Source organism: Mobula birostris, chromosome 12 (assembly GCF_030028105.1).
Source record: "Mobula birostris isolate sMobBir1 chromosome 12, sMobBir1.hap1, whole genome shotgun sequence".
In the NCBI taxonomy this organism is placed as follows: Eukaryota; Metazoa; Chordata; class Chondrichthyes; order Myliobatiformes; family Myliobatidae; genus Mobula; species Mobula birostris.
This window is the reverse complement of record NC_092381.1, coordinates 62350031-62375843: the sequence shown is the minus strand read 5'-3', so window position 1 is coordinate 62375843 and position 25813 is coordinate 62350031. Positions and strand designations below refer to the sequence as shown.

The 25813-nt window shown below is 40.5% G+C and overlaps 1 protein-coding gene and 1 long non-coding RNA gene across 5 annotated transcripts in view; one reads left to right on the top strand and one right to left on the bottom strand.

Moving 5' to 3' along the window:
* The window catches only part of LOC140205967 (uncharacterized), a 144946-nt gene that overhangs the window by 39260 nt on the left and 79873 nt on the right, over positions 1-25813 (bottom strand). Inside the window, exon 3 of the long non-coding RNA XR_011888031.1 lies at positions 9494-9578. This is a non-coding gene — a long non-coding RNA (uncharacterized lncRNA). The remainder of the gene's footprint in view (positions 1-9493; positions 9579-25813) is intronic.
* The window catches only part of ror1 (receptor tyrosine kinase-like orphan receptor 1), a 286759-nt gene that overhangs the window by 193056 nt on the left and 67890 nt on the right, over positions 1-25813 (top strand). For all 4 annotated transcript variants that reach the window (XM_072273894.1, XM_072273893.1, XM_072273895.1 and 1 more), the window contains exons 2-3: positions 7535-7603; positions 18812-19099. In XM_072273894.1, coding sequence (XP_072129995.1) covers positions 7535-7603; positions 18812-19099 — 357 coding nt within the window. The remainder of the gene's footprint in view (positions 1-7534; positions 7604-18811; positions 19100-25813) is intronic.

The window sequence follows — 25813 nt, the reverse complement described above, 5'->3', positions numbered from 1 at the left end:
CAGCAAATTCTGGAAGCAAACATTATACTGTCTGTAAAAAAAAAAGCTGAAGATGAAAAGATGGCTTCTACAACAGGATAATGATCCTAAACGCACCCCAAAATCCACAATGGACTACCTCAAGAGGCACAAGCTGAAGGTTTTGCAGTGACCCTCACAGTCCCCCAACCTAAACATCATCGAAAATCTGCGGATAAACTTCAAAAGAGCAGTGCATGCAAGATGCCCTCGAAGAATCTCCCAGAACTGGAAGCCTTTTGCAAGGAAGAATGAGCGAAAGTCCCCCAAACAAGAATTGAAAGACTCTTCGCTGGCTACAGAAAGCATTTACAAGCTGTGTTACTTGGCAAAGAGGGTGTTACTAAGTACTGACCATGCAGAGTGGCCAAACTTTTGCTTTGAGACCTTCTCCTTTTTTGTTATTTTGAAACTGTAAAAGATGGAAATAAAAAAGTAATCTTAAAATATTAAAGGAATGTGTCATCTTTAACTTCATGCTTTTTGGAAATCAGGTCATCTTTTACTCGCTTAGCTATTCACAGTAACAGAAATTTTGGCCAGGGGTGCCCAAACTTTTGCATGCCACTGTATATCATCAACAGAACTGAATGGGCAGAGGTGACTTGTAATCAAAAGGGAGGAGGAGGAGAAGATGGCGATGTGACACAGTGCGCGCAGCCACTCCAGTGATGTCTGTTATCTGTCAAGTAGGATGCTGTGCACAATTCTGATTTGATGGAGACAGACGTGAGAGAGCACGGAGGAACATCTGGAGAAACTTCTGAAATGCCCGCTTCGCTGCCGCTGCTACTGTGTGGACCGGAATCTCCAGAGCAGAAGGCTCCGAATCCTTGGCTTTGCTTGTTTCGGTAACCGGGGCAGGGTCGAAGGCGCTTGGCAGAGGATGGCGCTCGGGAGGCTGTATCAGAGGGGCTGGTCGGAGGCTCAAAGTTTTCAGACGGACTCAGAGTCGGCTATAGTTGGGTGCTTCCAATGCATCAGCAGTTGTTGGTGCCTGGAGGTTTATGGCAGGGAGAGTTTCTCCCTTTTGCCGCCTGCTATCAGAGACTATCGGGAGTTGATCAGGACTTTGAGATTTTTTTTTACCGTGCCCATGGTCTGCTCTTTATCAAATTATGGTATTGCTTTGCACTGTTGTAACTATATGTTATGATTATGTGGCTCTGTCAGTGTTAGTCTTTGGTTAACCAACACACATCAAAGTTGCTGGTGAACGCAGCAGGCCAGGCAGCATCTCTAGGAAGAGGTACAGTTGACGTTTCAGGCTGAAACGTCGACTGTACCTCTTCCTAGAGATGCTGCCTGGCCTGCTGCGTTCACCAGCAACTTAGATGTGTGTTGCTTGAATTTCCAGCATCTGCAGAATTCCTGTTGTTAGTCTTTGGTTTGTCCTTTTTTTGTGATATCACTCTGGAGGAACATTGTATCATTTCTTAATGCATGCATTTCTAAATGACAATAAACGAGGACTGAGTGTCCTCATAATCTATAATTTTAAAAAAATTTTCTAGTGCTGCAGGCAGTTCAGAGCAGCCTAATAAAACAAATTTTGCATTTATCTTTCTCCATTCTGTACATTCTGTTGGTTACTGTATAATATCTAAATGGATTTTTTTCTGTTGTCTCTTAGGTTCTCTGTGTCACTAATTTATTTCTTTGTTCTCAGTATCATTACCTGCATGAATAGCCTTCTGTGTTGGATGATTTACATAGGAGTAGGACACCTTTACCTCAGGCATCAAAAACGGTCCCGTATAATACACAATTGCCAAAGGGATACCCAATCTAACCCCCCCCACACAAAGATTTGGTAACACGCTGTGATACTGGTTGAGAACCAACTGCAAAGTTCCCAGTTTGATACCTACTATGTAGAAAGTTAAACTTATCTCAAATGAAATAACAACGTACAGTATTTAGACTTGGCATATCAAGGAAAAATCAAGTGAGATTCCTTCCTGATTGTCATCCAGTAATCCTTACTGAAATTGTGCACATGTGGAAGTGAGGCAAGGATAGGGGAGTGAGTATTTAACTGCAGTATTCCTATGTTTGCACAGCTTGTTGTGGATTATGTCAGGATTGGTTGAGATGCTGGTAATCTTGGCATTCTGTGTGGAACCATGCACCCTGTGTGTGGTGGCAGAAAAATGTACTGATCCATCCAACGCTCAGTAATCCTTAAAGAGAACTCATCAAGTCACATTCCAAATCACACAATCTTAAACACAAGGCAAACAAAAAAGAATGAAAAATATTATTTCTGAAAATTACATCGTAATTCATTTCCCTCTGAAAATAACATGAATTTTGGATGATGCATTCACTTTGTCTAATGTTAATAAACGCAGACATAATAATTTTGACTTTGTTTCTCTGCCAGCCATGTACACTTTGAGAGGGAAACAGCAGAATCAATATAGTACATTGAATTAAATTTATGAATTTAACACTTGGGTTCCCCTTACTCTGATTCTTGGGTTTGCCTTGCTTTTGGCAGCCAGAGTATCTTCCTGTACCCACGGGGCCCTCATTAATAAATGCAAATCAGCTTAAATGACAGAGTTATTACTCGACTACTATTTTGGTCACTGCCCATAGTGCTCTTCGTATCCTGTTCTCAACCTCAACCATTGCAACAGATTGTGACATGGTCATTTCCAATTATATTTAAAAGCATTAGCAACTTGCTCTCAGGCAAACCACCCAATGTTTGCTTTTTCACTAATTAGGCAATTTCTAAGTGTTTGCAGTTGCAGTGAAAGTTCTGAACTCTTCAAAATCTTCTGGCATCATACTTGTTTCTTGTAACAGTGCCGCTTAAAAGGGGGGGTAATCAAAACAAAGTGCATCTAGCTAGAAGAACAAACAGGGACTCAATAAGCAGAGAGTGTGCAGCTGGAGATTTTTCTTGGGAACCAGTGAAGCTTGCACAGTGCAGCACATGAAAAGACTCTTCAACCCCTGATTTATGTGCTGAACGTGATGCCAAATTAAACTAGGTCTCTTCTGCCTTCACGTAATTGATATTCCCGCCCCACCATCCGCTCCCTGCATATTTTTGTACCTATCTAAAAGACTCTTAAACATGACTATTCTATCTGATTCCACCATTACCCCTGGTAGTCCAGTCCCAGCATCCTCCTTATCTCTGCATTAAAAAAACAGAAAATCCTCGGCAGATCAAGCAGCAAATTTGAAAAACAAAACAGAGTTAACATTGCAGGTCTGAGATCCATTGTTGGAATGGAGACAAAGAGAGAAAACAAGTTGATATTTTATTGAGGGATGGTGGGTGTGAGTGGAGTATGTATCTTTCTGAAATTCCCTCTAGCTTGGCCGTTTCTCTCCCATTCTCCCTGCAACATAGAACAAACTTGATTCTTCACTTACCAAGTTCTGACAAAGCATCTTTGGCCGGAAATGTTAACTCTACAAGGTGAAAATTCACCCTGGTGTTTTGGGCATAGGGGCTAATCTGAGTGACTCCAAGAATTATTTTCTCTTCTGTCGAACTCAACAGTAATAATTGCTGAAGAAGGTAATTTTCTGAAAATCCATCATCACTCAGTTTTGCACTTCAGCAGACAGTGATAGCAGAGTAATCTCATCAGTTTGACTTGGTGAGCCACTATCATTGGATTCAATCTGATTTGAGAGTAAAATTAGCTATTTATCATGTTACAGTATTTCTCTGTACTCCAATTAAATGCAAACTCAAGCAGGCAATCCAATAAGCTGCAAATCCCAGGGCAATTTGTAAGTGTAACAGATTTTTTTCTCTAATGCTGCTTTGTAATTTCACTGGATTGATTGATTTATTTAATTCATTTAGTGATGCAGCATGGAGTAGGCCCTTTGACCTTCTGAGCCATGCCACTCTAGCAATCCCACAACCCCAATTAACCCTAACCCTAACAGGACAACTTACAATGACCAGTTGACCTCCCTGTATGTCTTTGAACTATGGAAGGAAATCGGAGCACCCGGAGAAAATCCACACATTCCATGGGGAGGATGTACAGCGGAATTGAACTCCAAACTCCGGAATGCCCCGAATGGTAATAGTGTTGTGCTAACCGCTACACTACTGTGGCGCCCAATGGTGAACGGAAGCATCCTTGGAAAAGAGTAAACAGTCGGATGTTTCGGGCCAGGACCCTTCATAACGACTTGGAAGATCTGAAACATTGACTGTTTACTCTTTTCCATAGAAGCTCCCTAGCCGGTTGAATTCCTCCAGCATTTTGTGTGTGTGTTACATTGGATTTCCAGCATCTGCAGATTTCCACAAACAAGAGAAAATCTGCAGATGCTGGAAATGTAAGCAATGCACACATAATGCTGAAGGAAGTCAGCAGGCTAGACAGCATCTATGGAAAAGAGTATAGTCGATGTTTCGGGCCAAAACCCCTGTTTTACAAAGCACTTCTGTTTTTCCTGTTCACCCTGGCTAATTAATATGAGAATTAGTCTTTCTAGAAATGAGCTGTGGATTGAAATTTGGTCTGGATAGGAACATAATCCCCAAATAGTGATGAGTACCTTCATTAATTAAAGTGTAATATCATATTGGTGTATATTTACAAACCTTTGGACATTAGTCTTGGTCAAGACCTTCTCATCACCGAAATGGGGAATGTAAAGATAGGAATAAAGAATGTCAAAATTGCTCTTCAAATGTATTATGGATATTTTAATTTTTCTTCATTTAAGCTATCTTCTATTCATCAAGTGAAACCTCATGTTTAGCTTTCACTAGGTTCCACAGCAACCAGTTGCTGGCAGTAAGTGGTGTCTCCTGAGACCACTGATCTCCTTAGAGATCATAGTTCAGCTGGAAATGGTACCATACTTCCTCTTTTCAAAGTGCTGTGCTATTAATTTCTGAATGAGTTGAGAACAATGGTCTAACTCTCAAATCCTGATCCACACTTCAGCAGCAGCCAAGTAGTTCATGAGACCAGCATGAGTAAATATGCTTTCAAGCCTCTCCCCTTTAATCTCTTGTTTAAAAAATAATCTCTGCTTGCCCAGCTGATAGCCCAGTTAAGACTATGGGCTTCATTTAGCTTCTGGAAGTCAGTGCAAGTGGCCTGGTCATGTAACTGAAGCAGGAAAAAAAGAAGCCAGTTTTGTAAACAGATTTTCTCAACTAAATCCGGCAGAAATTCAGTCAGAGTCAGTTGCTTTGGTGTTAGTTTCACCATAGAGAACACAACGAAAGCAATGTCATTTGTATTGTATGATGTTTTTAAATATTAAAAATCTTCTGGTGCAAATAGAAGCATTGACAGATAAAATGGAATTCTTGTTTTCAGATTCAAAAGGAAATTAAAAAATGTAAAACTTTGTGTGCTCAGCCACTTCAGGCTCTTGTGATGATTTCCAACACAATTTTCCAACTCTGGCAGAACACAGTACGTGTGCTTGCAACACTGTGTGTCCGACAGAGTGATCAGCAGCACTGGGGCTCCACAGGGGACTGTCTTGTCTCCCTTTCTCTTCACCTTGGACTTCAACTATTGCACAGAGTCTTGTCATCTTCAGAAGTTTTCTGATGACTGCCATAGTTGGATGCATCAGCAAGGGAGATGAGGCTGAGTACAGGGCTACGGTAGGAAACTTTGTCACATGGTGTGAGCAGAATTATCTGCAGCTTAATGTGAAAAAGACTAAGGAGCTGGTGGTAGACCTGAGGAGGGCTGAGGTACCGGCGACCCCAGTTTCCATCCGGGGGGTCAGTGTGGACATGGTGGAGGATTACAAATACCTGGGGATACGAATTGACAATAAACTGGACTAGACAAAGAACACTGAGGCTGTCTACAAGAAGGGTCAGAGCCATCTCTATTTCCTGAGGAGACTGAGGTCCTTTACCATCTGCCGGACGATGCTGAGGATGTTCCACGAGTCTGTGGTGGCCAGTGCTATCATGTTTGCTGTTGTGTGCTGGGGCAGCAGGCTGAGGGTAGCAGACAACAACAGAATCAACAAACTCATTCGTAAGGCCAGTGATGTTGTGGGGATGGAACTGGACTCTCTGACAGTGGTGTCTGAAAAGAAGATGCTGTCCAAGATGCATGCCATCTTGGACAATGTCTCCCATCCACTACATAATGTACTGGTTGTGCACAGGAGTACATTCAGCCAGAGACTCATTCCACCGAGATGCAACACAGAGCGTCATAGGAAGTCATTCCTGCCTGTGGCCATCAAACTTTACAACTCCTCCCTTGGAGGGTCAGACACCCTGAGCCAATAGGCTGGTCCTGGACTTATTTCGTGGCATAATTTACATATTACTATTTAACTATTATGGTTTTATTATTACTATTTAATTATTTATGGTGCAACTGTAATGAAAACCAATTTCCCCCGGATCAATAAAGTACGACTATGACTATGACTATTTTTGGTGAGAGTGCCTTCACTGCTCCCTCATTCAGATTTCAAATTAAAGTGACAGATCAAATCACAATTGCATCTTCAGGACTTGATCTGCATTTTAGAGAGGCTCCAGCAACTTATTCTAACTTGCTGCAATTTACATCTTACCAGATTAGGGTAGGGAAGAAATGAGTGAGGCCCTTTCCTCTAAACTGGAATTAAGATGCATTTAGCTATAAATAGTTGGGAGGGAGGGGCACATATCTTCCAACAGCCTACCAACTGATACTCTTATAACTACCAGAACTTATAGGCTATACTTACCAGATCATAGATAAACTAGTTGTCTGCATGGTGATTTTCCTGTCTACCGATCCTGTAGGGATCTTTGCTAAAATGCTGAATTCTCCAGATCTCAGCTTCATGCTAGAACGTGCCAGCTCTGACATTAGTAGATAGCCCCTCTATCAACCATGTGGCAACTTCGATCCATGACAACGCAAAGACAGAAGTACATCTGGTCTTGTTAAACTTACAAATCTTTACATTTCATCCCTTGCCCATTGTTTTGCTACTAACAGCCTTTATGATATAATGACAATTCACTTGGGGTTTATTTCTATGTTTAAACACAATATTTTTTTATTGGCAACTGGATTGCACTCTCTTTGCGGCCCAGGCCCTGCTGAGACTAGATGCTTTCCTGTATTTAGGTAATTTCAACCCATTTTCCAGGACCAGTGAGTGATGAAGCTAATTTAGCAGTGAATGACAATCTTGCTCTGAACTGCCAAGGGAATGTCTGGTGTGGAAATGTGAATTTACTTTGGTGGAGTGGCTGTTCCTCTGAACCTGGGCCAAGGCATATTTTTGGAGGGCAATGGAAGGAGCAGGGGAATGCTTGATACTGACAGTGACTGCAAAGAATAAAACCTCTTGTTACTTATGTTACCTCAAGCAATGCACACTTACAAAATCAACATCAGTAGTGAAAAACCTGTGGCATTTATAAGTTAAGCAAGAGAGGTTTTATATTTCCTTGTAAGGATATGAAGTATGTTTGACTCATGTTCAGGGTTACTATTATAGACATTAATAAGTATTTCCTTTTGGTTTCCTCCAGGAACAGATTTACCAGATGATACTCAGTTGCAGCAATCCACCCCAGCATGGAACAGTTCCAGTGATTCAGGTAAGCAATTCTTTATTATCATAAGGCTCAGTGCAAAACAGAAAGGTACGCCCACCATCCATCCACAATCTCCTCCCTGAAAAAAATTCCAACACATCTGCCATACTGTACATACAACTGCATTAACACTATTAGTATTCTCAAACTCAAACTGGAAGACACTCTGGAAAAATGAAATATTTGTTCTACATCTGCAAGTGATTTTACTGAGTATTTGTTTTGCTGAGGCCTCGCTTGAGACATTGGGACACCAAAATGATACTGTAATTCAAACAGGATGTGTGTTTCAATGATCTCTCGAAGTCCTTGAGCTTTGATGAGGTCATCCTGTGGTAGTTAGAGGGCTCTGTAGCTGACACTCCAGTGAAATCACATGGTTTCAAATTAAGTAATCTTTACTCAAAAACATAACATTTTATGAAATAACTGCACATCTCATAAGGTATGGTTTTCTGGAACTCTCATTTATCTCTCCCTTCCTTTCATTAAGAGAAACAGAAAAGCTTACTACTGCTTCCACCTCTTGATTGAAGCTTTTCCCAGTTTATTCAATGTGGTCTTCCTCAAAAGTCACCAATCCCCACTGTTACAAACAACCATTATTCTTCCTGCTGTTTTTGTGGCTATTCTAATTGGAAGTTTAAACAGACTGAGGCTCTTTAGAGGGAGAAGACTAAGCATATTGTGGTTTCTAAAATTATGAAAGAGTTTGTTATGATAGCCACGCATATGTTTCTGCTTGTGGTGAAGTCCAAAACGAGATGTCATTAATATCAGACAGTAATACATCCCAAAGCGAATTCAGAAGAATCATCTTTAGCTCTGGGTGGTTAGAATATGGGATTTGCAATCTTGAGGAATGATTGAGGCAAGAAGCATAGATTAATTTCCGGGAAGCCTTGGTACATACAGTATTGTGAAGGGCAAAAGGAATAGAAGATTATTCTGATTGAGTTAAATGAAAACTATTGAAGGGGGTCTGTTTGGGGTTAAACCGGTCAAGTACATTCAAAGCTATTCTAGATGATACTATTCATGCCTCAGGAATTTTACTTGTGACTTTGAGGGTGTGAAAGAGCTTCTTATACCAAGTTTTATTCAGAGGTAAAGTTGCTGCAGGCAATTGCAAAGTTATAGCTAGCAAATTAATAAACTTCAAGAGAAAAGCAGTGAGAGATTTTCTGCCTCTCTCACACCCAATAGAAACTAATATCAGGGTATTGATAAACTTATGGTTAGCTTAACACAATTACAGCGGCAGTGACCTGGGTTCAATTCCTCCCGCTCTCTTGTATGTTCTTCCTGTGACTGCGTGGGTTTCCTCTGGGTGCTTCAGTTTCCTCCCACAATCCAAAGCCGAATGGGTTACTAGGTTAATTGGTCTCATGAGTGTAATTGGGCGGCACTAGCTTGTGGGCTGGAAGGGCTTGTTATGGTGCTGTATCTCTAAATAGATTTTTAAAAAAATTCTTAAGTCTACTTCTTCTAGCTGTTCTCAATAATAATAATTGCAAAGTTGTGTCAAAAGCTCAGTGAGTGAATGCAGCAGTTGGTCTGCTTTTGAATGTATAAAGCAAGGTGTTTCCAGGTCCAGGGCATGGTCTGTGGTGAGCAAGCTAGTCTCTGGCAGGCAAAGATTCTCCAGTTCCTTTCTAAACTGCAGGCACTGTGAGGGAAACCTGGGAGGAGACCTTATGGTAATACTTCCTGAAAATATATGTGTGGCGATCACAGAGTGAGCCAAATTGAAATTAGCTTTAGCACTTTCAACTGAGGAATATTACCCAGTGACAGTCCATATAAAGGCAATACACATTAAAAGTCCTTCATGAGACTTCAACTTTGGGAAAGGATACTTGAAACAGAAGAGGAATTCATTAAATTGGTTACCTGTGTATCTCCATTGTATCATCATTGGTGTAGGTTGCTTCATTTCTGGACAGTGGATGGATGTACATTTCTACTCAAAGGAAATCTGTGGGTGATATTTTCAAATGGGAAGTGACTATTTCTACAATTGTTGCTGCAACATAAACCATTTCTCCTAGGATTTCAAATGCTTTAAGTTACCGAAATGTTCTTCTTGTAATGCACCTCCAGGAATCAGTAAGGATAGGCAACAGTATCTCTACCATGATTATTCTCAGTGCTGATACCCCACAGGGCTGTGACCCTAGCCCCCTAATTACTTGCTAAATACTCACAGCTATGTGGCCAGTGTCTGCTTTTACTCCATCAACAAGTTTGCAGATGGCACCACTGTAGTGGGCTGTATCTTAATTAATGAGTCAGAGTACAGGAAAGAGATTGAAAACCTAGTGATAAGGTGTCATGACAACAACCTTTTCCTCAATGTCAGCAAAAAATTGGTCATTGACTTCAGGAAGGGGGTGGGGCACATGCTTCTGTTTACATCAGCAGTACTGAGGTGCATCATGGTTTGGCATAGCAACCGCTCTATCCGACTGCAAGAAACTGCGGAGAGCTGTGGACATATTACAGAAACCAGCCTCGCCTCCATGGACTTTATGGTCTATCCTTTTTGCTGCCGTGGTAAAGCAACCAACATGAGTAAAAACCCCACCTAATCTAGACATTCTCTCTTCAAGCAGCGGATACTAAAGTCTGAAAGAAGGTACCACCAGGCTCAACGACAGCTTCTATTTTCCTGTTGTCGGAATATTGCATAGTCATCTATCATGATAAGATGGATTCGTAACTTCACAATGTACCTCGTTATGGTCTTGCGCCTTCTTGCCTTCCTGCTCTACACTTCCTATGTAACCGCTAACACTTTGATGTTGCAGTGTTCGTTGGGTTTGGCAATCAGCTTGCAGATGCTTCATCGCCCGTCAAGGTGACATTGTGACTGGTGATGAAACGTCTGCAAGCTAACGGCCAAACTCGGCAAACACTGGAACATAAGAAGCCTCAACCGGAGCTACCAGTATTCATCACCGTCCTAAACTGTAATACTTTATCTGACATTCTCTGATTGTTTTCCCTTGTGCTACCTCAGTGCATGATGTGATGAAGTGATCTGTATGGTGGCATGCAAAGCAAAGGTTTTCCACTGTACATGTGAAAACAATTTACCAATTTAATTTACCGAACAGAGACTGAGAAGTCTAAGTGGAAAATCAGCTCCACTCAGTTACATCCACAACATAGTTTTTTTAAAAAATCATACATATGTATGTGCTTTCTGTGGCAATATTTTCCATCTTAAATTCCTATGTCCATTATGACTAATAAAAATTACATAACATGTTGCATACCATATTTGCAGACTGGAAATATTATCCGTCTTCCAAATGTTGCTAAGTATTATAAAACCAACCTATAACAAGAACAAAACGAGCTAATTATAACTTGAGGTGATCAATAATTCCCCCGCCTTTTATTCACACTTAAACCTGGGCATCTGTGCATTCTAAAAAAATCTACACTTACTTCTACCTTCCTTTCTTTAAAGTATCCCTGCAACTGTACTGAAACTTCTATACTGTATTACTATATTTAAGTTGAGGATTTTGGTTGAGGTTTCTTCCAAATTTGAACTTTGTTACAGTACATGCTGAATTTCCATTGTTTATAGAGGAGTTGAAGACAGATTTTTTTTTATAAAGCCAAACCTGTGATTACAACTGCCCAATTTTATTTGTTAGATTTGCAGACTGCTTGTTGTTTTCATATGTTCTTAGTAAGTTCATTTAAGTTTATGTCCTGACCAACTATTTCCTATTTCCTTTCAGTTTTTGGTTTATTGCTATGCAACATATACTTCATAATAATAACTTTATTTTGTATAGCATCTTTAATACATTAAGATGTGTTATGGACTAGCACATGCTCAATTGTAGTTTTTTTCCAACGCTCGCTGTAAATAGATTGTAATGATAAATCAATGTAATCATAAAGATACTAGACAAAATTAAAAAACATCAATAAAGACAAACATTGTATAGAATAAAATGTAATTGAATATACCAAATTATATAAATGTAATCAGCATCAACAGGCATTAAGTAATCCTGTAAATAAGCCAAATTTTTAAAAGTAGGTTTTTAGCAGTGTTTTGAAACGTTCCACTGTGTATCTCAGTTCCTGTATCTCAGTCAGCAGAGTATTCCAGATTTTTGGTGCAAAAAAGCAAATTTTTTGAAGCACTGTTATTAACTTACAAGACTGCATGACTTTAAGTAGAGATCCCACTTTACTTGTGGAATTAGATTGGACAAATGCCAAAAATATAAACGTTGCAATCAGGATAAAGATTAAATCCCTATGTTTGAAACTATGGGTATTTGTGTTCTGGGAGAGCTTATATTGATTTCAACTTTTCTTTGCAGTGGGATATAGGTTGAATGTGATAGATAGGAAATGTGCACTATACTCATCATTTATTGAAATTAATAGTTACATGCCATCAGATTCTTCATGGTTCTGCCCACAGAAAGTTGTAAGAATTGTGATTATCTAATTGCAAAAGGACAATGCTATGTAACATATGTTGATGCTTTTTGGTTGTTTGACGTTATTTTTTGATGTTATTTTTCATTCCAAAAATTGGAGTTTACATTGTTATGAGGGATTCTGTATAACATTGCAAATGTGGAAGGTCGTATAGTGTTGATCCCAAATAAAATATGTTGACAATAATTCTGCTTTGATTTCTTTGTATCTAGTGTAGTATTGTAATTCTGTATCCACTAGATATAGATTAGAAAACTTGGCCGAAGATCTGTACTTGCGCCTTTCCAGAATTAAAAGAAGGATGTGCATATCTTATAACGTGCTTGGAAGTTTTTATTAGAAATGTACTTCTTCACTGACGGTTTGCAATGACTGCAGCACAGAAATGTTCATTGAGGATTTTTAGCAGCACACAGATCAGGCTTAGTTATCCTGAGGTCAGCCAGTAAGTGTCGAATCACATTCATACTACCTAAACAACATGATACAAATCACCAGCGTTTCCAGGCTTCCACTTTAATATTTGGAAATCTAGGAAATCACTGGAAAATAATTATCTGTTGATTCGTATCTTCTGAGTAGATTTACTTGTTTGCAACTATGCTTTTCACCATTTTTCCCATCCCATTCTTGTACAAAAACATTAGTTTGCCCTGGTTTGTTTATTCCCCTCTCCAGCCAAATATGCTGAGACTAACTGTAGTATCTCATTTGATTGAGATCAGATTGTGAGCCACAAAATGTATAGATTATATTTGGAACTTCCCTGGGTCTGTGTGGCTAGGTGGCTTACAATATAAACTTGTTTAAACTAGAATTGCTGGGGGGGAGGGGTGGGAACTGAACTGAAGAGACGGAGGAAGGGGTGGTTGGCACACAAATAGAGAAAGCTTGTAGGCAGTGTAAGAGGGAAGATAGGCAGATGATAGAGAAAGGATGCGCTCAGACCGATGGTTTGAGATGCATCTATTTTAATGCAAGGAGTATTATGAACAAAGCGGATGAGCTTAGAGCGTGGATCAGTACTTGGAGCTATGATGTTGTGGCCAATACAGAGACTTGAATGGGTCAGGGGCAGGAATGGTTACTTAGAGTGCCAGATCTTAGATATTTCAGAAAGGACAAGGAGTGAGGCAAAAGAGGTGGGGGTGTGGCACTGCTGATCAGAGATAGTGTCATGGCTGCAGAAAAGGAGGAAGTCATGGAGGAAGTGTCTACTGCATCTCTGTGGGTGAAAGTTAGGAACAGGGAGGGGTCAATAACTCTACTGGGTGTTTTTTACAGACCACCCAATAGTAACAGGGACATCGAGGAGCAGATGGGGAGTCAGGTTCTGAAAAGGTGTAATAATAACAGGGTGGTTGTGGTGGGAGATTTTAATTTCCCAAATATTGATTGTCATTTCCCTAGAGCAAGGGGTTTAGGTGGGGTGGAGTTTTTTAGGTGTGTTCAGGAAGGTTTCCTGACACAATATGTAGATAACCTACAAGAGGAGAGGCTGTACTTGATCTGGTATTGGGAAATGAACCTGGTCAGGTTTCAGATCTCTCAGTGGGAGAGCATTTTGGAGATAGTGATCACAATTCTATCTCCTTTTCCATAGCATTGGAGAGGGATAGAAACAGACAAGTTAGGAAAGTGTTTAATTGGAGTAAGGGAAATATGAAGCTATCAGGCAGGAACTTGGAAGCATATATTTGGAACAGATGTTCTCAGGGGAATGTACGGCAGAAATGTGGTAAATGTTCAGAGGATATTTGTGTGGAGTTCTGCATAGGAACGTTCCAATGAGACAGGGGAAGGATGGTAGGGTACAGGAGCCGTGGTGTACAAAGGCTGTTGTAAATTTAGTCAAGAAGGAAAGAAGAGCTTACAAAAAGTTCAAAGAACCAGGTCATGATAGAGATCTAGGAGATTATAAGGCTTGCAGGAACTCGGCCTTTTCTCCTTAGAGAAATGGAGGATGAGAGATGACCTGATAGAGGTGTATAAGATGATAAGAGTCATTGATCGTGTGGATAGTCAGAGGCTTTTTCCCTAGGGCTGAAATGGCTAACACAAGAGGGCACAGTTTTAAGGTGCTTGAAGTAGGTACAGAGAAGATGTCCGGAGTAAGTTTTTTACGCAGAGAATGGTGAGTGCGTGGAATGGGCTGCCGGCGATGGTGGTGGAGGCGGATACAATAGGGTCTTTTAAGAGACTCCTGCATAGGGACATGGAGCTTAAAAAAATAGAGGGCTATGGGTAACCCTAGGTAATTTCTAATGTAAGTACATGTTTGGCACAGCATTGTGGACCGAAGGGCCTGTATTGTGCTGTAGGTTTCTATGTTATCTTTCAAGAAAACATTCTGATGTTCTGCACATTGAGCCAAAACAAACACAGAAGAAGATTCAGATTCAGATTCATTTATTTATCACATATCCAGTGAAATACATCCTTTGCATTAACAACCAGCTATAAGAGACGTGGTCTTTTTGACTACAATTATCAGATGCCATTACACAGTGATGGGTAATCTTGCCAGTTTTGCTCCCCTTGTGTGAGAATGGGGAGAACTGTGAATCCGACCAGTACTAATAAGATTGAAAATGTTCTATGGTAGAGGTACACACAGTACTAGTGAATAGTCATAATTATAAATCAATTCCCTGGCCCCCTCACTTGAGACGTCTCCATGTCTATGTTACAGAGTGGGTGTAACATTGGTAAAGCCCTATTTAGCCCAGGCAATATTAATATATTGCCATGCTAACTGTCCTATCACTGATTGTTTGGTGAACAGGAATGACTGATTTTGCGCTGTATATATTAGATGGCTGATGTCTGCCAGCCTGACTGCCCTGTTAGCATTAATGCTTAGCTTTAAACATAGCTACGATGGGCTTGATTTCCTCCCGTACTAATGGCGCGGCACGAGTTAGGGTGCGTACCTAACCCAGAACTTCATGCGTAGGGTCATTGGTCAAGTTGATCATGGAGGCTACCACATTTAAGCCTCTGTACTTCAACTTTCTCACATCAATCAGACATTTTCTTTGTGAACCATGCGACAGTAACTAATTTTTACACATCGCAGATCAAAAGATCTCCTGCTGCAGAGTAGGGACCAACCCCAGAGTCTTAATGTCCTTTTCAAAATATTGTCTTGGCTCTTTACAGTTCGTGGGCTCATTTTGAACATAAAATTGGTGCTGCTTTTCATACACTTCAATCGAATTTTCTTGGATATAAAGCCATTTGGGAAAACTGAGGTTATAAAAGATTCGTAGTGTATTTTTCCTTTCCCCTTAATACCCTTTATGGATTAAATCTTTATTGGGGCTTAGCAACTGTACTGCGAAAACTGTAGTACTGGGAATACTGATATTTACTTGAAGCATATAAGGGTGACGCCCATGGAATTGTCCCCCTGCCTGAGTAGGTATCTCCATGAGAGAAAATAGCTGGAGGAAAATGTGACTGAACTAAGTAACTGGAGTAACTGAAATGTAGAAGCTATTTTTTTAATTTAAAAAGTTGTAACAGCCCAAAATCCCTGCAGAATCTGAGATAAGTTTAAAGTGAAGCAAGCACTGCATATGGCTGCCAACACAAACCCAGCAGAGAATTAGCTTATGTTCTGAATAAAGTTGCTGTGGAAAATGTAAAGCATTTCTTTGTGGAATAAAACAAAGAATGGTTGTTCTGGGGTTAATTCTCAACAGAAAGTAACAGGGGGTGGTTGGAGGGAGGGAATTGAGAGCTGAATTTCTAAATGATTTTAATTAAAATTACCATTGTGCACTATAAAGATTCTCTGTCTGCAATGAGGGGATCTCAGATTCATCTTAATAAATAAATATCATTAATTAGTTAGATTCAGTATATTGGCAAATTAATTCTCTGATGTTGGAACAGTGGCAAAGGAGTTTTGTAATCAGGTGTTATATGTTGGATGAAAAATTTTTTAAAACTGCAGATGATGGAAATTTTAAACCAAAAACAGAAAATGCTGTAAGTATTCAGCAGGTCCAGTTGCTTCTAAGACTGGGGTATTCAACCTGGGGTCCACAGTCTCCTTGCTTAATGGTAGTGGTCCATGGCATAAATATATGATACTGACGGACTTTTACCGCTGTACCATTGAGAGCATACTCACCAACTGCATCTCAGTGTGGTATGGCAATTTTCCCGTATCGGACTGCAAAGCACTCCAGCGTGTGGTGAAAACTGCCCAGCGGATTATCAGCACCGAATTGCCCACCATTGAGAACATCCACTATAAACGCTGCCTGGGCAGGGCAAAAAGCATGATCAGGGATGCATCTCACCCTAACCATGGACTTTTTACTCTCCTCCCATCCAGTAGGTGCTACAGGAGCCTCCGCTCCCGCACCAGTGGGCACAGGAACAGCTTCTTCCCTGAGGCTGTGACCCTGCTGAACCTCTCATCACAGCACGAAGCAGTATTGCATCCGTATTGTACTGTCTCAGTACTTTTATATTTGTGCGCTGTAGCACATTTCTTATTCGCAGTTATTTTGTAAATAACACTATTCTCTGCATTTCTGGTCAGATGCTAAATGTATTTCATTGGCTTTGTATCTGTACTCGGCACAATGACAATAAAGTTGAATCTAATCTAATCTAATAAAAAAGGTTGGGAAGCCTAGGGTCAACATTGCAGGTCATTGACCCTTCATCAGAAACAGAAATATTGGCTCTTAATCTCTTTCTGCAAATATGGTCTAATCTGCTGAGCATTCCCAGCATTTTCTGTTTTTGTATTACTTGGTAAATCTTGACGAAGGGTTTGTGGCTCTCACCAACGAGAGTAGTGCACCAAGAGGTCGAAAGAAAGATCTAAATGCAGCCAGTATAATATTGTCAGCTTTGACATAGTCACGTCTGAGTCAGAAGTTTGTGTTTAGACCCAATTTTAGAAACCTGGGCATGCAAAGCATGTGAGTCTTCGGTGTCATGCTGAAGGAATGATGTGTGGTTGAAGGCACATTTTAGATGAGGTGTTAAACCACTTCTGGTACATGGAGCTTAGAAAAATAGAGGGCTAAAGGTAACCCGAGGTAATTCCTAAAGTAAATACATGTTGGGCACAGCATTGTGGGCTGAAGGGCCTGTATTGTGCTGTAGGTTTTCTCTGTTTCTGTGTTTCAGTCTCTGCCCTCCAGCTGCAAGTGAAGGATCAAATGGCATTCTGAGAATGAGCATGGAAAGTGCCACAAACAGCAATAAAATAACATGCACAACACGCTGGAGGACCTCAGCAGGTCGGGCAGCATCCGTGGAAACAAACAGTCAACATTTCCACGGATGCAGCACGACCTGCTGAGTTCCTCCTGCGTGTTGTGCGTGTTGCTTTGACCCCAGCACCTGCAAGGTATTTTGTGTCAGCAATAAGATACATTTCTAGGGAATTTGTTATTCTGAAGGATAGACATTAGCCAGTAATCCTGTATTGCAGATATTTTGTGTACTATATTTGCCATTACCCAAATGTCAGTGGTGGAATTGCTGTCTCCTCAAGTATCAAAGCAGAGCACAATAGCAATATAGAGCATTTTACTGGTGACCACAACATTTCCATCTGTTGAAACTCAACAGACTCGTGATGCAGTTTCACACAGCAGTTCATTTGTATTTTTCTGAGGACGATGAATTGGACCTTGAACAACTGTATTTCTCAGCTGCTCCTTGAGCAGTTTTTAAAATATAATTAAAGCGCACAATTTCTTGAAGAGACTGGGCGATTACAGAAGTTGCCTAATACAGTTTTAGTAATACCTTATCGGAGTCATTAAAATTTAGACTGTATTAGTGGGGTGGGGGTATGGGGCTCATATTTAGAAGGTTTCAAAATATTAATTGACTTCCATGAGGCTGCCAGTTCTTTTGTATATCCTGTACCTTCAGACAGCCTTGATGATTCATTACCATATAATGCTAGTAGCTCCCATGTTGAACTACCAGTGGTTTGTCTCATCTTGAAAGAGAGTAACAAAGTGCTTGGAATTTACAAAGTAATCAGCAGATAATGCTGCCAAGAGAAGTACAAGCTGCAGCACTTAAAAGATGGCTCAATGGGTGTTAGCAGTTAAGTGTGTTTTATGAGAAATACTAAAAAGAAATTGACTTTGAGAGTTTAGGTCTACAACATACCAAATTGTCCGAGGAGAGAAGATTTGTAAACAAGAGCAAGCTAAGACAGGAGAGAACTGTTTCAATCCCAGTGAATCGTTTTCCAAAGTTTTCAAGTTTACGTGATTATATTTCAAACAAGATTTTTGCTTTTTAAGAGAAGGAGTTATTGTTTCACTATCATTTTCTTCCTGTTTCCTACTTCACCCGAAGCACCACCTAACAACAGGGTACCATTTTGGAAGCTTGAACCCATGACCTCATAGGTCAGAGGTGAAAATGCTACCACTGAGCCCAGTTGAGTAAGGCCATTTGACTTCACTGATGCTTTTGACTCCTTTCTCTAATCAACTGAATGATGCAAGTTCTCATATTGTCTACTGGTTTAGTTGAGGTCAGCTAATTCAACATAGACAGTAGAACTAGGAAAAAATGTTTGCTGTCTGCGCTATGCCCTGTGATGAAATAATCCACTAACCCATCATTGCAGTACTTATTTTTTTTAAATTACTAAATGCATTTTACATTTCTTTCTTATTAACTGAATTGTTTTACTCACTTGCAGTTAAAGACTTTTTTAAATCTGCTTTTCAGATTATTATCTAATCCTTGATGAGCCAATGAATAATATCACAACATCACTTGGTCAAACTGCAGAGCTGTACTGTAAAGTGTCTGGCAATCCGGCACCTACCATCCGATGGCTGAAGAACGACGCTCCAGTTGTCCAGGAACCACGGAGGATATCCTACCGACTAACTAACTATGGCTCCCGCCTACGAATACGAAACCTCGACACCACAGACACAGGTTATTTCCAGTGTGTGGCAACAAATGGGCAAAAGACTGTGTCAACTACAGGCGTGCTTTTTGTCAAATTTGGTAAGATCTCCATTAAAATGTTACGTAGGTTATGGGGATATGAAACAAGGAATTCTAGGTTCCAAAACCAATTTCATATTGGTGCGAAAAGCCAAAATTCAAGCCAATGCTTTGGGCCCAATCACAATGGGGTACAGCCTTATGTACTTCGATGTGACACATTCATTTGTAGATTATTTTGATTTGAGGCTCATGGGGGAGGGCATTTTGAAAAGATAGAGTTTCCTGCACATCTACACAGTACCATTATATCATAGGTGCCAGGTATGGATGCACGTGTAAGCTCTTTGATGGGTTTGCAGCAAATGGAATTATGTAGAATTTATGATTAGAAAGAGATCATATGTGTGAACACCATAAAATTTACAGCATTCTAGTCATGTCCCTGGTGCTTTTGGTGCCTCCTCCTGCCACCTCATTATGGAACTGGGCAAATTCCAAACACCTACATGTGAAGATATTCTTTCTGCTCCTCAGTTCAGTACATGGAGCAGTATCAGGAAGTCAGGGGGCTTTCATATATCCATGAACCACTACTGGGATGATGTCCACCAGCAGCTGAAGATGATAAGTACTTCTCATTTATGATCTACAGGCACAACTCCCGTCAGCACCAACGAGCATTAATAACTTGGTGAAGGGTGGGATTTATGGAGGAAGAGTTGGAGAGTGGTACCAGAAAAACTTTGGAACAGGGAGTTATCCACAAAGCTAACAAAAAAAAAGGCATAGCTGGTGCCCATGGCAACCAACTTTGATTTGTAGAAAGTGAGAGGAGTCAAAAGAGAAGTCCGCTAGGAGAATGAGTCCCAATACAGGGTTTTGACCAAAACAATGACGGTTTCTTTCCTCCCACGTATCCTGCAACACCCTTCCATTCCTCCAGTACATTGGGGATTGCTCTAGCATTAGTACATGCCAGCTCTTAGAAAAGTCCAAACCAAGGACAAAGACTTGAAGAGCACAAAGTTCTGTTTGCAACTTGCACCAGGTCAAATGAGCACAAACCAGCACCATTTTGGTGCTCATTTTCCAGTGAAATCCAATTTATTTTCTCTTGTCCTTTGCCACCTTGTTGGCAATGGTATTGGTCATCATGAGAAAAAGTGACCTATGGAGTGTGAGATGGTAGTAGCCTCCTCTCTGGATTAGACCATAAGACCATCAAACATAGGAGCATTGAGTCTGCTGCACCTTTCCATCCTCATTTGCATTATACCAGATACACACAAACTACTGGAGAAATTCAACAGGTCAGGCAGCATCTGTGGAAGAAAATGAACAGTTGACATTTTGGATCAAAACCTGTCATACTTCCAGAGATATATGCACACCTGATCTGATTTACACTTCAGATGTACATCAGATTACACACAACGTAATCTGATGCCCATCTAATTATATCAGTCTCCATGGAACACCCCATTTGGAACATAACACGGAAATTAAACTAGTGTGGATGATTGTTGATCATACACAGAGTTGTATAATTATTCAGTATAACCTGCCTGCATTCATCCTCCATATATCTTTTAAATCTGGACTAGGATAAATATCATACTTCTTACCCTTTATTAACCTACCCGCACTAAACTATGGTACTGTTTTCACCACCTCCCTTGGTCACCGCCCTTACCTTCTATGCAAGTGCACACACACACACACACACACACACACACACACACACACTCACTTCTCGTACACACACAGACATCCCACCCCGCAAAAACTTATTTCAGGCAGGTAGCACCCCCCCCCCCCCCGTCGACCTCCAAGGGTGTATGTAATACTTTGTTTAGTGATTTTGTCTAATCTGTAAACCAAGTTGGGTATATGCAGCAAATGTGACATTAAAATATGTACTTATATTATATTATATTATCATGTTTATTCTATTACAACTTTAAGCAAGTCTACAAGGAGTTTGGCCTCATCACGTAGGACATCAATAGCGTAGCTCCTTAGCAGCTAGCCAGCTAGTTTAAATAACGTTAGCTATGCTGTAACGACACCTGTTAAACTCACCTCAACATGTCTTTTACATTTTAACCCACCATGGGCAATAGAAAAGTCACTGTTGCAAACAGTGCAGCGAGCAACACTGTCATTATTTTTGAGGTCGACTGTAAAGCCCGCCCAAGAGAAAACCGATAGGTCTAGTTAGCAGGGGTCCCCAACATTATTTTTTGCACTGCAGACCGGTTTAATATTGACAATATTCTTGCGGACCGGCCCACTCGGTGGGTGGGGGGGGGGTGGTATTAATCGCGACCAGAATATAGGTGATAAGTCAATAGCATCATAACATTTTAAGTAACGTTTAGATATTAAACACACAGCGCATATTTTCCTCGAGTGAACATATAAAATCACTGCAACACACCAATATCGTTGAATCAGTGGGAGCCCTGGGCTTGTTTTCCTGCAACAAGACGGTCCCATCGATTGGTGATGGGAGACAGCGATACTCGAAGGGGGTTCCTTATGTCCAGTCTATTCTGCAATTTAGTTTTCGTTGCATTCATTGCATAAAACTCCGCTTCGCAGCGATATGATGTTGGAAATAGAAGCAACGTTTTCAGTGCTTTCGTGGCTATCTCAGGATATTCAGCCTTGACTTTGATCCAGAAGGCCGGCAGAGATGTTATGTCAAACATACTTTTCAGCCCGCCGTTATTTGCAAGCTCGAGGAGTTGATCTCCTTCCCGCACTGACATGAATGACGCGTGGGTAATGACCTCGCGTGCATTCAACAGTGGGTGTGACAGGGATCTTCTGGGAGAAGTGGGATGTCTGCATACATCAGAGCATGCAGCAAAGTGCATTGTTTGCATTAACAACCAATACAACCTAAGCATGTGCTCAGGGCAGCCTGCTAGTGTCACTACACATTCTGACACCACCATAGCATGCCCACAGTGTTCAGCAGAACAACATAAGCAACAACAACATAACAATGGCAACAAAACACATGCACATGCACAAAATCTTCTCCTGATCCTCTGACTGGCTCTGGCCTTGAGCTCCCCATTAATCCATCTGTCTTCCCCCACTCTTTCTCTATGATCAGCCCAGGCCCATTACACAATGATTTCCCACAGACCTTTCTCTCACTACACTGCCCATCTGTGGCAGAACACCTGATCATTGAACCAACCTGACCTTGACTCTCAGGCCACTTATCCTTACCTTCTACCCTGCAATCACTAGTCATTTACCTGATTATCTACTCTCGCTCCCTCCTGGTCTGCCTGGACCCCACATGGGACTGAGGCAGCACACTTTCATTTGAAAATGAGCAGAGCTGATTCAGTATTGCCTCAGGCCTGGGCTTAAGGCAGTAGAGTTCCTGACACTACAACTACCCACAGCATTTGTAGGACACTGCACAATTTTTAGGCTAAGGATTTTAAAATATTACAAAAGGAATATGTTGATAAAACTAAATAATATTGGTTTAAGTGGGATTTATTTTCCCTTTAGTGTATTGCTTTGCAGTTAGTAACCTTACTTTACAAGACTAGATCTGTGGCTGCAGTTCTCCCTTTGTGGTGCCACAGTGCATTTTGCTATGGTTATAATTTAAACCTCTTGCACCCCAAGGGCTCAGTTGTTCAATGAGTCACTTCATGAGTTTGAGCCACTGATGCCAGACTGGTCCCAATTTTTTAATCTTTTTTTTGTGTTGCATTAGCTGATCTGACAAGCTGTTAGCAATCTCATTGTTACTGGATTAAAAAGTGAAAAATAAAGTCAAACAGTTGTTGTCATTCCTGATCATTGCATCATGATTCCTGCTGTGGAGTTGAGAACGGGTTTGGGCTTGAAATAAATATTAAAGGGTTGGAAATCCTGTACCATCTTGCATGCGAGAAATGGACTAGGATACCACATGATATTCCAGTCAAAAGAAAAATCTCTTTTTCTTTAAAGAGGAGTCTTTGATTTCTTTTTAAATGTAAATTCAAAAGAACAAAATGGATGAAGAAGAATGTGAAAATTTCCCTCTCATTGGTAGCACCCGATTTTGGTGTGGAGGAGGTATAGGAATTACTGGCCTGTAATAAAATCTTGGAGCACATCTGCAACCCATCCATTGTTCACTTTTCATTCACACTTGTAGCTCTGAGGAGAGGTGGTGAGTGAAAATTTAACACTTTTCCTAGATGAGGGAATGGAAATCCTATGCAATTTTTTTAAAATCTTCAAGCTCATCCCAACCCCCACTAATACCCCTGTCATCTGCTTTTAGTATAGCACTGGCTGAGGTCTGGAAGATATTTTCCTACCTTGACCAAGTATGGTAAGTGACTTTGAGAAGGATCAGGAGAGAAAAACAAAGCTTTTTCTTAAGTAGCTGTAAGGTTATATTGTATGGTGGCTAAATTTATGCACTGCAATCAGAGAATGGAGTTGGGTCACATTTGTCACAACTTCCCCCTTTTCCACCACCGTTCATAAGTTGGTACAGGATGGCTGAGTCTGAAATTACAGATTATCTATGGTTAATCAGTTCTGAAATGGAAATTATTCTAGCTGAGTGCAAGAAAAGATTTTAAAAATTCTAACACCCTGTTTTGTTGATTAACCCCGCCACCCCCGCACTGAAGTGACTTATTTCATAAACAGAAGTGTAGATAACAAAAGCAGGGAGGTAATTTTGAATCATTATAAAGGAACTGGTTAGCTTACAGTTAAAATAGAGGTACAGGGTGCATGGGCATGAGGCCTCACGGCTGCTGAAACCTGAGTTTGATCCTGAGCTCGGATACTGTCAGGGAAGCGTGTTCTCCTTGTTACTATGTGGATTTTGTCTGGATGCTCTAGTTTCCACCAGTATTACAAAAGCAAGCTGTGAGGCTAATTGGCATTTGTAAAATATCTCTTAGCATAGGTTAATGGCAAAGAGAATCAGAGGAGGGGAACTGGACATGTGCAAGAGAATATGTTATAGCAGGGATTTCCAACCTTTTTATGTCTTGTACCAATGCCATGAAGCAAGGAGTCTGTGGACCCCAGGTTGGGACCCCTGTGTTAAAGGAAATGGACATCATATGGGACTGATGTCCATTTCCTGGGACTGCTGTGCATGGAACTGGTCTCCTTCTATTCCATAACAAATAAACAAGTTAAATAAGGAATACTGCCTCCAGTTCTAATAATCTCACTTCAGAGTGTTGAAGGCATCAGAGATGCTATAAAAAAGTTTTACTTGAATGGCACCAGGAATAGAGGATTTCAGCTTCAAAGTCAGACAAAAAAAAACAACTAGGGCTGTCCTGTTTGGAATAAAAATGTTGAGAGAAGAGCATGGCATGTTTAAATAAGATGTTGTAGAGATGTGTTCCCATTGGCAAATGGCTTATAGACCAGAGGACAAACTTTCAAATTGAAAGGCTGATGAAAGTGAATGATTATGATCCGGAATTCACTGCTTGTTAAGGATTTCAAAAGTGAACTGGGCATTTGAAGGAAAATAATAATCAGGGCTAAGGAGGAAGAGCAGGGGAATGGGACTGCTGGGATTACTCTGCCGAGAGCTGTTACATACTCAGGGAGCTGAATAGCCTCTTAAAATAATTTGATTACTTACCTGAACATGACCATAAGAACTAAGGTTCATTTTAGTATTTCTGCTGCTGTATTAATGTGTCTCTCATCATCTGATATCCTTGATCCTCTGTGGCTGCATGAACTGCTACATTCTACATCCAAATTAAGATTCTAACTTTAAGCATAATTATGAATATTGTTCAAAATTACAAGAGGCTGGATCTATGGGGACATGGGCAACAACATTCTGAGTGAATGAAACTTTTCAGACACAGCTCTGTGTACAGCTTCTATCTCACTATTACCAGACCTTTGAATGGACCTCTCATATGCTAAAGAATAAACTCTTGATCTCCCAATCTACCTCTTAGTGGTCCTTGCGTGTTATTTCTCTGCTTTGTATTGCATCTTCTCTGTAACTGCAACACTATATTCTACAATGTTTTCTTTTTGAAAACCTCAGTGTAATTATCTATAGCATGATCTGCCTGGACAGCATGAAAAACTAAAGGTTTTCACTGTATCTCGGTATAGGTACCAATAATAATCCAACACCAATAGATTCCTTTTGCATGTCTAATTATTTTAACTTTTTTTCCAATTTCAGTTCCCCCTCCCCACATGCATACACCCTTCCTAAGGCCTGATGGGTTCCTTCTGACTTCTGCTACCTTTGTATTCTTTGTAATGGAAGTTCATCAAATGAGACAGCTAGAGAGCAGAGAGAGCATCAGCAAATGTAATCCTATTCTTGCCTTTGCATTTTCAACCAGTTAACATTCAGTGGTGGCATGTAGACAGCTAGATTTCTGCTCCTGTCCTTCCCAGCCCATGATCTGAATGAACGATATCCTCCTACTGAATGTGGCTCGATTAACTCAACATGAGTCTGGAATTTAACATGGAATCTTTGTCTCCATGTGGGTCGGTTCCACACTGGATAATACATCCAACTGTTAGTCCAATAGTCAATGGAATATTTTTCCAGAAAACATCTGTCACTGATAAACTTCATTCTTTACACCAAGCTCTGATTTTCAATGCTTTGACATGAATCAAAGTGTGAAGCAACAGATACCTGAAGATAAATAAAACCAGAATAAACAGAGTGAGGAAAAAAAATCACTCAGCTCAAGAATATTAACTCTCTGTATTTCCCTC